At 42.5% G+C, this 16,978-nt stretch overlaps 1 protein-coding gene across 1 annotated transcript; it reads left to right on the top strand.

The window, feature by feature from the left end:
• The first annotated feature begins 4,829 nt into the window (after positions 1-4,829).
• On the top strand, positions 4,830-16,265 carry LOC138983810 (transcription initiation factor IIE subunit beta-like). The gene is made up of 7 exons (XM_070357139.1): positions 4,830-5,087; positions 6,887-6,966; positions 7,364-7,471; positions 7,768-7,962; positions 9,396-9,492; positions 13,231-13,346; positions 16,034-16,265. The coding sequence occupies exons 1-7, from the start codon at positions 4,937-4,939 to the stop codon at positions 16,145-16,147; spliced, it is 861 nt and encodes a 286-aa protein (XP_070213240.1). The 5' UTR covers positions 4,830-4,936; the 3' UTR covers positions 16,148-16,265.
• Positions 16,266-16,978: the final 713 nt, after the last annotated feature.

Genomic DNA, 16,978 nt, shown 5'->3' with positions numbered 1-16,978 from the left:
ATCCCATTTTCGCGTACGAAATTTTTACTGAGCGAACATTTGGGGAGTCCAAATTTCGTGGAGTGAGTAATTTGTTCGTACATCGGGGAGTTCTTTTCTCGTACGAAAGGTGTAGTCGGAGTAAGAATTTCGTACGAAATTTTTACTCCGGAGTACATTTTTCGTGGAGTAAACATTTCGTGTTACACCGGCGTCATATTTGTTCCAGTGCTGTCGACGTCTAGAAGACGAAACTTAAATTTTCGGAAATCGAATCCGGAATCTAGCAACGTACATATATATATGAGAGGGAGGGTCTTCCAAAATGAGGCAAGGGTACAACTGCTGGATTAATTCGCTTGCCCCCCCGCCCTCCCAGGTGCTGTTGAAATTTTGAATTTAAAAGGGGTAAAGAGAAAAAAGGTACATTTGCGGTAAGGCTTCCGGAATCCAGGACCCCCTCCCCCCCTCCCCCCCCCCCCCTACTTCTAGATCTAGCCCTGCAATAAACATGTCTTTCTTAGTTTTGAGTTATACTTTTTGTCATCACTGAAGAACAGTATGTATGGCTGGGTGAATTGTGGGTTGCGCACATTCTTTCTTTCTTCGTTCATGGGCTTAGACTCCCACGTTCACTCATGTTTTTAGCACGAGTGGATTTTTACGTGTATGACCGTTTTTACCCCGCCATTTAGGCAGCATACGCCGATTTCGGGGGAAGGTTGCGCACATGTAGCCTGTGTGTCTGAAGTATAGTGGGTATGTTGCGTAAGGGTGATGCTGATATTGAACTTCAGTTGTGTTTTGTAAATGTCTATGTATCAGTGTATTATGTCTTGCCACACACATGCCAAATTTCCTTGTATTGATGAGGACAATAAAACTTCTTGTATCTTGTATCTTGTAACTTAACACGCCTGTATCTCTGTGAGTGGTGCACTTGATTTTGGACACACTCAGTATTACTTTCAAGGAGGGGAAACACGCCTACCTCCTCTGAGATTCTTGCATGTTCCCTAACGCTCTCGAAAAGTTCGGGGATGTTACTATCTTGAAGGCTTTCCAAATAGTGTGGTACTTTTGGCGTGAGTGTATGTGTGCAAAATGAGGAGTTTCATTGTCGATTGTTCGGACACTCCCAGTGTCATGGACATAATTTGTACAGATATAGATATACTAGATGAATACCCGCTTCGCCGGACAGCCGGCTTCGCCGGGAAGAAGTACTTAGAGCCGTTCGCCGGGTCCGAACAATGGACCCGCCGAGCTTAGGTCCCTCCCAGATTCGTGGAATGGGAACAGCACGACAATGATTCAGTGGCCATAATGCCATTGCTGACAATATCGAGTCCCATCCTTGTCGACGAATGTAACCGTGTTAATCACCTTTGGAGGCGAACTCCACTCAAACAGGATTGAGCTATTTAGACCTTATCTCTAAGCCCTTTTGAACTGTTATGCCGGCTTCTCAAAGGAAGGCCAGTACATACAAATACACAAAAGCCGCCAGACCACATCACAAACAGAACTGAACAATCCACATGTGTTGCCCACATAGAGAGACACACACACACACACACACACACACACACACACACACACACACACACACACACACACACACACACACACAAACACAGAGAAGCCGTATACATAGAGAGATAGATGACAGTGTATTTTTCGCGTGGCTATAAATTGATTCGACCTTTGCACTTTTACAGTGAGGATAATTTACGGGTCCAATTTACGTTCTGGACACTGCGGTGACCTTCTAAAAATAGTAACAGAACGCCGGGAATATCCGAAGATGCCCCCTCATACTATAGTGCACCATACGAAGGAGGGGAGGTAAACGCTGAAAACATGGAGAAGATAAGGAAGAGTTATGCCGTAGTTGATCCCCCCCCAAAAAACAAAATCGGTTTGCGCTGCGCGCTGAGAGCACGTATTGAAATATCTCATCGACCAAATTTTATCCGGGGTGTATCTGAATATGGACACCAAATTTGAAGCAGATCCATCGTGAACTTTGGCCGTGCATGGCGAATACACACACACACACACACAGACACACACAGGCAGACAGACAGACACAAGCCGTATATATATATATATATATACTTGTTTTCTTCTGTACTTGGCCCAAGTATAAGCGTAGAAGCGTATAAGACAACAGAAAATGCTTTGATAAAAAAAGATAGGAAATAAAGGAGGGAAGAACCAAAGGAATACAGAAAGAACAAAATAAACAACTACAGAAAGAATTACTAGAAACAAAGAAATCAAAAAAAGATACAATGACTAACCAACCCAATTCTGAACTTATAAAATATTTGTTTGTGTGTATTACAAATTCAAATGCCTTGTGAAGAAACAGTTCTAAATCTGGTGCCACTAAACAGGCTACAAATCATGCGCCATTTTTAAAATTTCTTCTTGATTGTACTATAATATATTATAATGATCAGGTCTTGCTGTTCGATTCCGTTACCGTCAACAACCTCGCCCTTTGACCATAATGATTAGTAGGCTTACATGTAGCCTTGACAATGACCCATAAACCACACATTGTTTAGGATCGTTCATGAATCTCAAGTGGTACGGAGCAAGTCCTCAGTGACAGTGGTCTTTTCCTGTCTTGGCTTCCAAACCTCTTCCGCCTGGATCAGTCTCGGATAGTGTCCCACTTCCTGTCGCCCGTCGCAAGAGAACGAAATATTCAATATTTATATGATGGCGAGATACTAGAACAAGGTCGTGGTTTAAAGTGCTAATAGCTTCCAGCACAGGCGTCGCCACGTTCAGGTTCTCCCTTTAAAGCCAGGGCTCCACATAGAGCGCGTCCCTGCGTCCTATACGCACTAGAAGCCGAAATCACGTTCTAGAAATTCATGGAGGGAGTCCCGGGACGCACTAAACCTACAAAGAACGGGTCCCGGGACGCACTCAATTTCCTCTGTCGTGCGTCTCGTATACTCTTTTCAGACTTTAGTCGTCAGCTAAGTCAAAGTGCAAACACAAATTATCCCATTTTCACCGTCACGGGAAGAAAGTGTTCGTGTGTGTTGCATTTGACTTGGTACAGTTGAAGTGTCCTCATCTAATATTCTGGTAATAAAAAAACACAGTTCATATCACATTATTCGCGATCACAATGCGTTATATGTAAATAGGGGGTTTGGGGATCCGGGACTCTTGGGACCCTCTAAAACTCTACTTAGGGGGTCCATGGACCCTCTAAACATTGAAAGTGGGGGTCCCGGGACCCTCTTGGACGGGCGTTCGTGGGGAGCCCTGAAGACATGGTAGTATTTCAGGCAGTTGTCTACCCCTGAGAAAAGCTATAACAAATGTTTAAAAGTGAATGTTTCTACAAGTAGTGTTAATTAAGGCATGAAATTATAACAAATTAGGGCTTAACCCCGCTAATGTCTAATCTAACTAATAAAACTTGAACATGGGGTGTTGGACTTTTAACAAAAATCACTACTGAAGACATTACTATAAGATTCTATTGTGGATATGGGTTAGAGATGTAAACACATCAACAATCAAAGGATCACAAATAAAGCAGACTGATGGAGGAAGAAAACTTGATAAAAACACAGTTACTTTACTTGTAAATAAAAAGAACAACTAAACTTTGTACCAACTTTCGAAAGTATATTTCAAGCATGAAATAAACACACACAAATGAAAAAGTGATGGTACATTTCTAAAACGGAGATACGCTCAAGGTTAAACATCCCTTTGAACCACAGTAAAAATACGAAAACCCCTTAACACTACATTTTGAACTTTGATGCCTTTACTATCCCCCCCTCCTCCCACTCCACATCTTCCATCCCTACCCCCTTTTTGGTAGAAAATGTACTTTTAGTCTACCCCTGAGAAAACGTAAGTAAAAGTGACATTATATTTTTACAAGGTAATGTAAGTTAAATTCAACGAAGGACTCCTAGGACGAAAAGAGGGAAAAAAGTAGGGCATCACGCGCTTCTTCTTCTTCTTCTTCGTTCATGGGCTGAAACTCCCACGTTCACTCATGTTTTTTCAGTGGGTTTTTACATGTATGACCGTTTTTACCCCGCCATTCAGGCAGCCGTACGCCGCTTTCGGGGGAAGGCATCACGCGCTGTATTTATATGACTATAATGTATGAAACTTTAATTTTGGGTATCTGACTTCAGCAGAAGAATCGCAACTGAATAACTCATGCTGAGTGTTAGTCAATTTATGTAAAAAGAGAAAAATACGATTTTCGAACCGATTTCAATCATTTCTTTGTGAATGCTGTCGCCGTACGAACGCTATACTAAAACTCGAATTTTAAGCTTGACCGCACAGAAGAAGCCGGATCAATACGAAAAATAAGAAGCAAAAGGCGTATAGGGTCTATACTCAGTCGTATCTCTTTCTAAGCAGCAGATGATGCATAGTGACACATGTAACATTTTAACTTATAATTTGTTATATTGCACTTATAAGTTCTTGTCAGTACATGTGTGTGTGTCAGTGTGTGTGTGTGTGTGTGTGTGTGTGTATGTGTGTGTGTGTGTGTGTGTGTGTGTGTGTGTGTGTGTGTGTGTGTGTGTGTGTGTATGTATGTATGTACGGTATGTATTGATTCGGATAAATTGATCCATTTGTTTGTTTGTTTCTTTCTTTGTGGGGATTTCCTGTAAGGCCGTAATGTAACGTGTAGTATGTCCAGACGTATAACTATTAGTCCTACCAAAACCAAAATAAATGAATATTTTGTTGTTACATGAACGATTAAAGTCTCCAATGCAAGGAAATCGAAACTAGTTCAAGGGAGACAACTTGAGAAGGAACAGTCGTACTGTGTTGTCTAGAGTAGTCCGCATCAAGATGGCGGCTTAAAGGAGTCTGAAAGCGAAGTGAAGACAACCTTTGTTCATTTTTACAGATTGTCTTCCACTGAAAACCCTTCAAGATGGATCCAGCTTTGCTTAAAGAACGTGAGGCTTTTTTAAAGCGTGCCAGGGCTCAGCCGACGGTCGAGAAGCGAAAAGCCAAGCCCACCGGCGACGAAAATGCCAGCAAGAAAGCGAAAATTAGCAAACCTCCACAACCCAAAGCCGCAAGTAAGTTGTTTTATACATTTGTCACATCTGTTGGAGTGTGAGTGTTTGTCAGAAGGATTCAATCATAGTGTCGTCTAGATTTCGTGAAGTTGCATTGGAATCTTTAATCGTTCATGTTTGTTACAACAACATATTCATTGTGTCCGTTTTTGTAGGACTATAAAACGATAATATAATACTGGTAATAATACGTCTGGACATTCTAGTTACTAGGACTCTACATTACAGTCCAATCGGAAATCCCCACATGAAGGCGGAAGTACTTTTCTCCATGAAAAAAAACAATCCAGGAAAACCTCTTAAATTGATAAAACCCTGAAAAATAATACCCCAAAAAACCACGTAAAGGCTGAAACAGTGAAAGTGAAATTGTGAAAATAAGATAATCTGCTCTTTTTAAGTAAAATCGTGTTACTTTCAGGTTGAGTATCCTTATTCCTACTACACATGTTTTCCTGTGTGCACTCATGCACATGTATGCATGGTAAGAACTAAGATCCCATGCTCACACTCACAGCAATTCTCAGGGCTTGGAAAGCACAAGTATACACACACGTATGCACTGATGCAGGGAAGAAAAGACAACAACAACAACAGCAAAACTACAGGGTAGCACAACTTCAACGCTGTACGCTATCATCAGGGATAATATAGACCTTTTCGGTATCTGAGCAGCTCTCGCGAGACACGCTCTTTGTTATGCTTTGAACATCGCGAGAACTTTGAACCTTGGCTTGTGCAGCTCGCACGAGATCGCTGTACCGCATGCTTTGTTATGCTCTGAAGTTTGCGAGAGATTATGAGAGCTTGGAATACCGATAGGGTCTATTTCAGAAGGGGTCTAAGTCGACCAAAAGTGGGTGCATTCCCTCCTTGTGCACTTAATCCTGTAGGCGTTTTTCCTGTATACAAGGAATGCAGCCCAAATTTCTTAGGGGAAATTCCACAAAGGACATGTACCGTATTTGACGGACTACAAGCCGCGACTTTAAAAAAAAAAAAATCGCATTGCGGTTTATAAAAAGATGCGGCTAAAACGTTACCTAAACTTGAATAGCATTCACCTAATGGAAGTCGCCGCGGATTTTCATTTCGCTTGATTAGCGATTACCGGTACTTTATTAGCTCTCTACTTAAGACTCGGCGCTTTTCTCTTTCTTTCGCGAATCTTCGTTTGTCAACAAGTCGTCGTGACAAGATAGCATACAGAGAAACACCGGATGTATCAGGATCTCGCGCGTGCGAGATTTCGGTTTTTTGTGTCTCGCGATAGTTGGAGGAGCGAGAGCCGCCATGTTGTATTTTCGTCTGCTCGAAATGTGCGCAAAAGTCGTAAATCATCCCAAAAAAGATTATTCCGGGCGGGACTACATGTGTGTGTTGGTTACAAATTGTGTGTGTGATATTTTTCTTCAAACTTTTTCAGTTTTCTTCTTTGTTTCACTTGTTTATTATCGGAGCCGATTTCGCCAAATACCGTACTTTCGTTTGCCTGGTTGTTTTGATTGATTGACACGATCTGATTATATTTTTTTTTGACGGCGGCTAATATAGTGACGCGGCCTATACGTGGCTCGTCCCAATTTTTTTGTTAAAAGTCGGGGGTGCGGCTTATAAAACGGTGCATCTTGTAATCCGTCAAATACGGTATACACAGTACTATGATGTGTACCAAATACCATTTGTGTATCATAGTTTAGTGCCGTTGATCTTGATAGTTAATTGATTAGAATGATACTAGAATGCACATGTTCACAATCACATTATAAGTTATTGTATATTTCTTGTCAATGTTACAGAACAGATTGATTACAAGACGGCACAAGGCAGCTCCACGTATCGGTTCAGCGTTTTGGCTCGCATTGTAAAACACATGAAGGTTGGTGGCTTTAGAATCGTCAGAGATTCTGTTTCTTACAAATTTTGTTTAAATGACAATGTTGCATTTTTCAGGTGCCATACACACTTAAGACATATTATCAGTTTTGATTCTTGCTGACTGATTCTTTTCTTTTCAGCTTTACGGAAATCTCCCAAACTCATAATAGTTTTATCTCTAAAAGTAAAACTAAAGTAAAAGCTGATCAGGACTAAAAGCTTTGACAGTCTTGCAGAAAGCTCACCATCTTCTTAATCTTAGTATTTGTTATAGATATATGATTTAGATCTCAGTCCGTGTGGCCATACCTAGCAATTCATTACAGTTCTGTGACATAACTACTATAACAATCATTGTGAGTAAATATGTTTCTCTGTTTGTTTGTGTTATGAAACAGCTCCGGCATCAGGATGGGGACACGGAGGCACTGTTACTTGATGAAATTCTGGACGAGACAAACCAACTGGACATCACAGTGTCTATACGGCACTGGCTGGCCACTGAGGTAGGACACAAATAATCTAGGTGAGGGGTGGACACACACACACACACACACTGTGACTGACTGACTGACTGAGTGACTGACTTTTGTGCATGCAAACCAACTGGACATCAAAAAGTCTGTACAACACTGGCTGGCCTCTGATGTGCGTTTGTGTGTGCGTTTATATGTGTTTACCCTGTGTGTGTTTGTGTGTGTATGTGTGTGCGTGCATGACAGAGAGACACATCAACTAGATGTTAAACCACTTTATCTTCCTAGTGGTCAACAAGCACTATCGGACTGTGTTGCACTTGCAGGCTTTGGCCAACAACCCCAAGATGGTGGTGAAGGACTCGAGTGAAGGCCGCAAGTTTGCCTTTAAACCCAAGCTGGACATCCGCGACAAGAGGGGCCTGATGAAACTGCTCAAGAACTACGATCTGATTGGCAAGGGGGGAGTACTCATGGAAGACGTGGAAGAGTCGCTGCCCAACGCTCCGAAAGCCGTCAAGGTGAGTGGAACAATAACGTTTTTAAACAACTCTTTTCTCCTCCTCCCTGTGCAGATGAGTTAAAGTGTTGTTTACATGGCAGACTTTCTACCAACTTTCCCCCAAGCGATTTTGGTTGGCGCCAAGTCAAATGAAAATTGCTGCCATGAACAGTGCTAACGCTCAAACTAGTTTTAAGGGGCGATTCTCAGCAGACTTGAAGGCCAGTTCAGCTATCTGAGATACCTCCTAATGCGGGAAGAGCATTTTGTCCATCCATCTGTCCATTTTGACCACCCCAAAGGTTCAGCAAGATTTTTTCTATTAAAGTTCACTTTTTTTTATGATTATGATTGTGGTGATGGGGCCAGTGGACAAAAAAGAATAAAGTTATTTTCTGTAAGGACAACCTTACCTTTAATGACATAACATCATCCTAGCTTACCTAATATTAACCTTGCCTTGATGTAATTTACTTTAACTTTCCTTACCTTACCCAGACCTTGGAACCCATACGATTTTGGCGTATTTTGTATGCATCATTGCATGCCTGTCTAGAATACAATCATTATGGTCAGTGGAAACAAATATGACGAGAAAAATTCCTAGACTATTTGTTTTTTACAAGCGCATCCCGAAGCTGATCCAGTATTTTGACACATGATTACAGTTTTTGTCAGTAAACATTTAAATAAGCATTTGTTTTAAATGTATTGGTAAACTAAATTAATGGTGTGACAGACGCGTGTGAAGCATGTTTGAATCATGGATGTTCAAATGCTGTACGCTCATTTTTCTGAATATACACGAAGTTTGTTTGAGAATACTCCAAGTGCAAAACAGGGGTTCCCAGGTCTGCTTACCTTATCACCTTGCCATATCCCACCTCACCTTTAAGGATAATGATAAGATTTCATATATATATTCCTGTGAGGTTACCCTCATGGAAATTCGGGCAGCTTTCTCGCTGGGCAAAGCAAGCTGCCATACAGTATATGGAGCTACCGATTTTTATTTTTTTCCTGCATGCTTGTATTAATGTTTCCAAGCCCTGAGACTTTCGCTGTGAACTTGGGTTCTTTATCGTGCGCATGCGTGCACGCGGGAGTCTGCACAGAGTTACCTTACCTTGTTTAGACTGTATATGATGGAAAGGTACAATGTTATTTGAGTATTTTATGTGAAGTGGACAAGATGTGAACGCGGTATAATGTAGAGAGAGAGAGAGTGTGTGTGTGTGTGTGTGTGTGTGTGTGTGTGTGTGTGTGTGTGTGTGTGTGTGTGTGTGTGTGTGTGTGTGTGTGTGTGTGTGTATGCAGTTCTGTTAGCACTCTGTTTGGTTGTTGTGTTTGAATGTACTATGTATTGAATGAAGTCAAACCAGGATATATTCCTGTGTAATGCACGTGGTTGAAATAAAATCTTATGTCTTATGTCTTATGTTATGGTTGCAGCAACTGGAGGACCACCTGATCATTGTCTCACGGCCAGTGGACAAGAAGAAGGTTCTCTTCTATAGGGACAAGACCCTCAACTTTGGGGTCGATGATGGTCAGTGGTCTTTCTATCTTTAACAAAAAATGTCTATGTCCGGTCCGGAATAAAACAGCGCCGAAAGTCCACGAAATGGGACACTGGCCTTTGGCTAGTACTTCTCATAATTTACTAGCCAGAGAGCAAATTTTTTTATATTTACTCGCCAAACCAACCATTTGTTTCAGCAACTTTACTTGCATTTGGCGCGTAGACTTACATTTCTACTCGCCATTTACATGTTTTTACTCGCCATGGCGAGTAAAATACTCGCCACTTTCAGGCCTGTAAAAGCTGGTTCTTGTTTATGACTGTGTACGTAAATGTGTCAGTTGGAGTGCCTTGGAGTATGTCTAGAACATATGAGCGTGCGGCGATCATCCTTTTTTGTTGATAAAAGTCGCTGGTTCATTCCAATGCTTGTTATTCTCTCAGGTGCCAGGAGACTGGTTCCGAAGAACTTGCATGTACTCTATTACACATGTCGCTTGCATTTAGAGTGCTTACTTCCTTTTGTTTATTAGTTTTCTTTCTTTCAAATAAACATTCTGTGTGGGTTGTTTTTTTTACCTGAATGTAGAGTGAATAAAACATGGGTAAGAAACTATATTTAGTAACGACGTCATAGTGACACGTGACCATGCAGGCAACATTATGTTTATCTTACGCAGTGGAACACCGCCTTTTAAGACCCCCAAATGTAAGACGTCCTCCCTTTTAAGACCCTGTTTTCTCAGACTATCTGTTCACAGCCTCTGTACATGTACCCCCATTTTAAGACTTCCTCCTTTTTAAGACCTGCTTTCCACAGATTTTTTGAGTTCTTAAAAGGGGGGTTAAACTGTTACATATTAGAGCTTTTTCGATTCTGCACAACATGGTTATAACACTAGAATCTGCGACCAGAACTGCATTCAACTCAACTCAACTCAACTCAAATTTTATTGGCTTCAATTTTCACATAGAAGAATTTGTCTTGCGCTTGGGATTAAGACATAGGCAGAAAGTAAGAGTATAACATATAAAAACAGCATTCATATCACATTTCATGTATCACACACAGTAATCACTAGTATACGCCTAGGCCTACAGTCATTATCAATGACTTGAAAACCCATGTCGTGAAACTGGAGGAAAACAGACGGGCGCAGTGGTAAGACGTCGGCCTCCTAATCGGGAGGTCGTGAGTTCGAATCCCGGTCGCTGCCGCCTGGTGGATTAAGAGTGGAGATTTTTCCGATCTCCCATTTCAGCTTATGTGCCGACCTGCTAGTGACTTGACCCCCTTCGTGTGTACACGCAAGCACAAAACCAAGTGCGCACGGAAAAGATCCGGTAACCCATGTCAGAGTTTGATGGGTTATAGAAACACGAAAATACCCAGCATACCTCCCCCGAAATTGCGTATGCTGCCTGATTGGCGGTGTAAAAACGGTCATACACGTAAAAATCCACTCGTGCTAAAAACATGAGTGAACGTTGGAGTCTAAGCATGCATGAATGAAGAAGGAGAACAACAACAACATGGTTATAACACTAGAATCTGCGACCAGAACTGCATTCTCAATGACTTGAAAACGCATGTCGTGAAACTGGAGGAAAACAGCAAAAATAGCAAGAACTGTTGAGAGTTAAGATCATTTAAAATCAATTTGGTGAGGAGGTTGATGTATAAAAATATAAACATGTTTATTCAGGAGGTATGGACACATACAGTGTTTGTGCTAAGGAGCTATGAATCTTGACCTGGGAAGCTGCAGTGACCAGAAAGCATAATAAATACGTGTACCCATATCTCCATTTTTCTTCTCTTCTTCTTCTGCGTTCATGGGCTGAAACTCCCATGTACACTCATGTTTTTTGCACAAATGAGTTTTAACCGTTTTTACCCCGCCAGTTAGGCAGTCATTCGCAGCTCTCCAGGGAAGCATGCTGGGTATTTTCGTGTTTCTAAAACCGACCAAACTTTGACATGGATTTATAGGATTGTTTTACGTGCGCACTTGGTCTTGTGCTTGCACACACGAAGGGGGATAAGGCACTGGCAGGTCTGCACATATGTTGACCTGGGAGAAAAATCTCCACCCTTAATCCACCAGGCGTAGACGGTTGTCAAACCCATGACCTTCCAATTGGGAAGCCAATGTCTTATTCACAAGGCCAATGTTCCCGTACGTCAATCTCCATTCAAAATAGACAAGAAAGTACACACTTGACTAGAATTTGAAGACAGAGAATATTTTCTGCCAGATCTGCACCCAAGCAAATTAACAGAGTAGATCTAACTGATATGACAAATAATGCTTTTGTAAAGGTCTCATAAAACTTTTGAAAGCCCTCCTGGAGTGGTATACAGGGAACAGTTTTAGCGGCACTTGACCGCATGGGGTCGCTGTTTGTTCTGTATGTCGCACTAGTTGCCATTCACGAAACCCCGTTTTGACCCGCCAAAGTCACGTGACGGTTTTAAACTTGCGGGACCTACCTCTTGGCGCTACAGTCGCTAACGGCATGATGCCGCCGGGTAATCATTTGATGTTTGGATGGCTGTGTCCGCATCTGGTCTGATGCAATCGGTCGCCTCGCTGACCCGCACGGTGCTTATCTTGTCTAGTGACCGGCAAGGTTGGCCTAGTGGTAAGGCGTCCGCCCCGTGATCGGGAGGTCGTGGGTTCGAACCCCGGCCGGGTCATACCTAAGACTTTAAAATTGGCAATCTAGTGGCTGCTCCGCCTGGCGTCTGGGATTATGGGGTTAGTGCTAGGACTGGTTGGTCCGGTGTCAGAATAATGTGACTGGGTGAGACATGAAGCCTGTGCTGCGACTTCTGTCTTGTGTGTGGCGCACGTTATATGTCAAAGCAGCACCGCCCCGATATGGCCCTTCGTGGTCGGCTGGGCGTTAAAGCAAACAAACAAACAAACAAATCTTGTCTAGTAGGAAGCGTCGAGTGGCGGTGATTTCCTTTGAGAAGGGTGTTTGTGCGCATGCGAACAGGGCAAGAAGCGAGGTAACAACCTCATTATCTAAAGGGGCTCAATAATGGTCATGTATATCAGTGAAAATTGGAAATTACACCGCAGTAGCTAAAAATGTGTTGCCTCTGACACCCCTTCAAATGTCTCACTCATACTTGTGAATAGCACTCCTGGTGTCGGGAACCTCCTCTAAAGTTCTCCTCAGGGGGTCCTAGAGCAGCCTAAATAGTAAGATTGGGGGTCCAATGACCTTCTAGGTAGAATGTCTGTGGTGTGTCTTATTTTCCTGGTGTGTTTTATTTTTCTGGCGTGTGTTTATTTTCCTGGTGTGTTTTATTTTTCTGGTGTGTGTTATCTAATTTCTCTCTGTGTTGTGTTCCAGACTACAATAAAATGTGCCGTAATGTGGTGTGTGTTATTTTCTCTCTATGTTGTGTTCCAGACTACAAGAAATTGTGGCGTGAGGAGTGTGTGTCATTTTCTCTGTGTGTTGTGTTTCAGACTACAAGAAATTATGGCGTAGTGTTGTGTGTGTTATTTTCTCTGTGTGTTGTGTTTCAGACTACAAGAAAATGTGGCGTAGTGTTGTGTGTGTTATTTTCTCTCTATGTTGTGTTCCTATAACTACAAGGAAATGTGGTGTAGTGTGGTGTGTGTTAATTTTTCTCTATGTTGTGTTCCAGACTACAAGATGTGATGTAGAGTGGTGTGTTTTATTTTCTCTCTATGTAAGACAATGTGGCGTTGTGTGTTATTTTCTCTCTATGTTGTGTTTTAGACTACAAGAAAATGTGGCGAAGTGTAGCAGTGGAGGGACTGGACGAAGCCAAGATCGAAGAATACCTGACTCGCAGCGGTATCACCTCCATGCAGGATGCTGGCATCAGAAGAGTGGTAAGTGTTTGTGGATGTGTGTGTGTGGGTGTGGGTGGGTGTGTGTGTGTGTGTGTGTGTGGGTGGGTGGGCGTGTGTGTGTGTGTGTGTGTGTAAAAGTATGGATAGGTGTGTAGGTGTGTGTGTGTGCATGTGTGTGTGTGTGCATGTGTGTGTGCATGTGTGTGTTTGTGTTAATGGTGTGAGACAGTAGGTATGGTTGTATGGTGTGTGTGTTGGTGTGTGTGACTATGTGTGTGATGTGTGACAGTGTGTATGAATGTGTGTGGTGTATGACAGTGTGTATGTATGTGTGGTGTATGATAGTGTGTATGTATGTGTGTGGTGTATGACAGTGTGTATGTATGTGTGTGGTGTATGACAGTGTGTATGTATGTGTGTGGTGTATGGCAGTGTGTATCAGTGTGTGGTGTATGACAGTGTGTATGTATGTGTGTGGTGTATGACAGTGTGTATGTTAGTGTACATGTGGTGTATGACAGTGTGTATGTATTTGTGTGGTGTATGACAGTGTGTATGTTAGTGCGTGGTGTATGGCAGTGTGTATGTTAGTGTGTGGTGTATGACAGTGTGTATGTATGTGTGTGGTGTATGACAGTGTGTATGTTAGTGTGTGGTGTATGTATGTGTGTATGTATGTGTGTGTATGTGTGTGGTGTGTGACAGTGTGTATGTAGACATGTATGTGTGTGGTGTATGACAGTGTGTTTGTATGTGTGTGGTGTATGGCACTGTGTATGTATATGTGTGGTGTATGACAGTGTGTATGTATGTGTGTGGTGTATGACAGTGTGTATGTATGTGTGTGGTGTATGACAGTGTGTATGTTAGTGTGTGGTGTATGACAGTGTGTATGTATGAATGTGGAGTTTGGAAGATTTGCGTCCCTTGATAACAGTGCAGCAAACATTGCTGCTAATCAGATGAGTCCAGCTATTTTGGGTGTCTGAGTAAAATGAAGTTTGTGGTGTGCATTTCATGCTGTCGTTGCTGAACATGGTGGTTTTTATTTCAAATAAATGTGTCGACAGTTGTGCAGAATTCACAGAATTGCCAAATCGGCAACATTTTTGCTCATTTGGCGTAATCGGCAAATCGCTTCTCATTTTGCAAAATCGGCAGTGTTTTTCCGATAATGCGTAAAGACTTCTAAAACTTCTTACAAATCGGCAGCTACGTTTTGGTTTTCAAGTTCTCAAATACCTTGGATATCATTACACTTAGACAGCTAGATGCAGACCTGTCTACCCTTACGATTTGGGCGTAATTTACTACGATTTTTAACCCAAACTAAGCCACCACGCTTTCCACAATGGAAGTACGATTTTTAAGAGACCAAAAGTACGATTTTTCGCATCTCGTCTCGATGTAAATCCGATCTGTATTGTTGCTCTCGCAGAGCTTGCGTTTACACCTGCGCGAGATCGTTTGGGCAATAGCCGGTCATTTCCGGTCAGTTCAACCACATACAAGATAGAAGACACCATTTGCATTACAATGAAGCAACACACGGAAAATCTGAGTCCCCATGAGACGAAAGATGAGTCTGATGAGGAAGCTGGTCACAGTGATGGTAAATCGATTGCTGTGAAAAAGAAAGAAAGCATTCAACAGAAATACAAAGGCAGCTACATGGAATCGTGACCACGCGTAGGACGATCGTCGAAAGGAACAAAGCACGTCTTGTGTTCCCTTTGCCACAGTGACTTTTCGTGCGCACACGGTGGAAAGTATGCCTGTGCATAGCACATCGGGACAAATTGTCACAAGGATGCAGTAAAGAGAGCTCATGGAAACCAAAAGACGTTCCAAATACCGGTTTCTTCATCAAGAAGTCTGAGTCGAGTGATACAGTAACAAAACTGGAGGGACAAATTGTCCGAGCAGAAGTGACAATGTGCGAAATTATTGCCGATTGGAATCTTGATTACACCTTCTTCCACCAGATTACTCTTTTTGGCTGGGCTCATTACAAGGTAGGCAGGTCTGTAGATGGTACAATGGATATATATCGCAATACATGTAATTGATAAGTTATGGCAAGTTATGGCAAAAAAGTATAGCTTTCGTGCATTTTCGGAAATATGCTTGACACAGACCAACACAGACCATCAAACCCACATTTGGGACGTAAAGCAATGTTAACGCAATGTTCTGGTGACATCAAATGTAACAGATTGCCTGTCGCTTTTGCGAAATGGGTAAGTTTCAGAAGCCTTTATGCATTTTCGGGAAACGCTGCCGATTTCACGCAATGGGCAGCGTTTTACTGATTACGTGAAATGGGCAAAAATGTTGCCGATTCCGCGAATTCAGCAATTCCGTGAATTCGGCACGACATATGCACATCAGAGAGCACGTGATTTACTGCTGCTGCGTTTGCTTGCCTTCACCGATCAGTTGCCACGTGTAGTGCCAACGCAAGTAACATTGCATTTTACAGTTGAAAATCTTAAACAAATTATGAGGCAGAGCGCTGTTTTAGTATCTAAACAATTTAAAGCCTGACTAATTTTGTAAGCAAGTTCCGAAACAGATGGTGGCTTTGTTTAACATTCATTTTGATATTTTTTTAATTTAAGTCGGCAAGTTCCGAGGTATAGACGGTGACTTACTTTCTTGTTTAAGTCGGCAAGTTCCGAGGCGGACGGAGGCTTTAACAGTTATTTTGGTATTTTTTTTTCCAGTCGGCCAATCCACGCCGCAAGAAGGGCGGCAAGAAGAACCAGCGCTTCAAGCGACACAATGACCATCTGGAGGATGTACTCAAAGACTACTCGGAAATGACCAATAAAACATGATTCGACACGGAAGGAGGGGGGGTTGGTGTGTATGTTTGGTTACAATGGGCTGGGAGGATGTACTCAACGACTATTCTGAAATGACCACAATAAAACATGATTGGACACGGACAGGGGGGGGGGGGGGGGGGGGGGGGGAGGGGGTGGTGGTTGTTTGGTTATAATGGGCTTGGAGGAGGTACTGAAAGACTACCTGAAAATGACTAATAAAATGTCATTGGACACGGAAGTGGGGGGGGGGGGGGGTGTGGGGGGGGGGGGGGGGGGGGGTGAGGAGGGGGCAGTGGTGATATCGGTTTGATTTACTCCGTAAATTGTGGTCAGTGCAGATCTGGCCGAATTGTTTTTCTTCATGTCTTCAAAATCCAACCAAGAGTTGACGTTCTTGTCCACTCTGAATGTAAACTAACACAGCTAGTGGAGTACGGCCTAAAGATTCAGTACCGTAAGAACTCGAATTAAGTGCATCCTGGTACCCCCTTCAACAATTTCGAGTACCTTTTTTCAGCTTCTAGTGTGGGTAAAATGCAGGGATGCACAGCTTGAGGAGCCCTGTTTACTTTACAGGGATAAAAGGTTCAAGGTTCAATGTTTGAGTGAGAGAAGTGTGCGATTATGGTGTTTGTGAGTGGCTCAAGTAAAGCTGTATGCAGTTTATTCATCTGTGTTTCTGTCATGTGACATGACTGCTTGCACTTTTCTTCATTTGCATTCTGTTTTGTGTTTGTACATGTACCTGTGTGTGCGTGTGTGTGTGTTTGTGTGTGTGGGTGTGTTTGTTACAGTGTGGGTGTGGGTGTGTGTTTGTGGCAGTGTGTGTGTGTGTGTGTT

This window comes from Littorina saxatilis, linkage group LG13, assembly GCF_037325665.1.
Source record: "Littorina saxatilis isolate snail1 linkage group LG13, US_GU_Lsax_2.0, whole genome shotgun sequence".
NCBI classification, from domain to species: domain Eukaryota; kingdom Metazoa; phylum Mollusca; class Gastropoda; order Littorinimorpha; family Littorinidae; genus Littorina; species Littorina saxatilis.
Note: the sequence above shows the minus strand (reverse complement) of the source record. Positions and strands in the feature narration are given on the sequence as shown.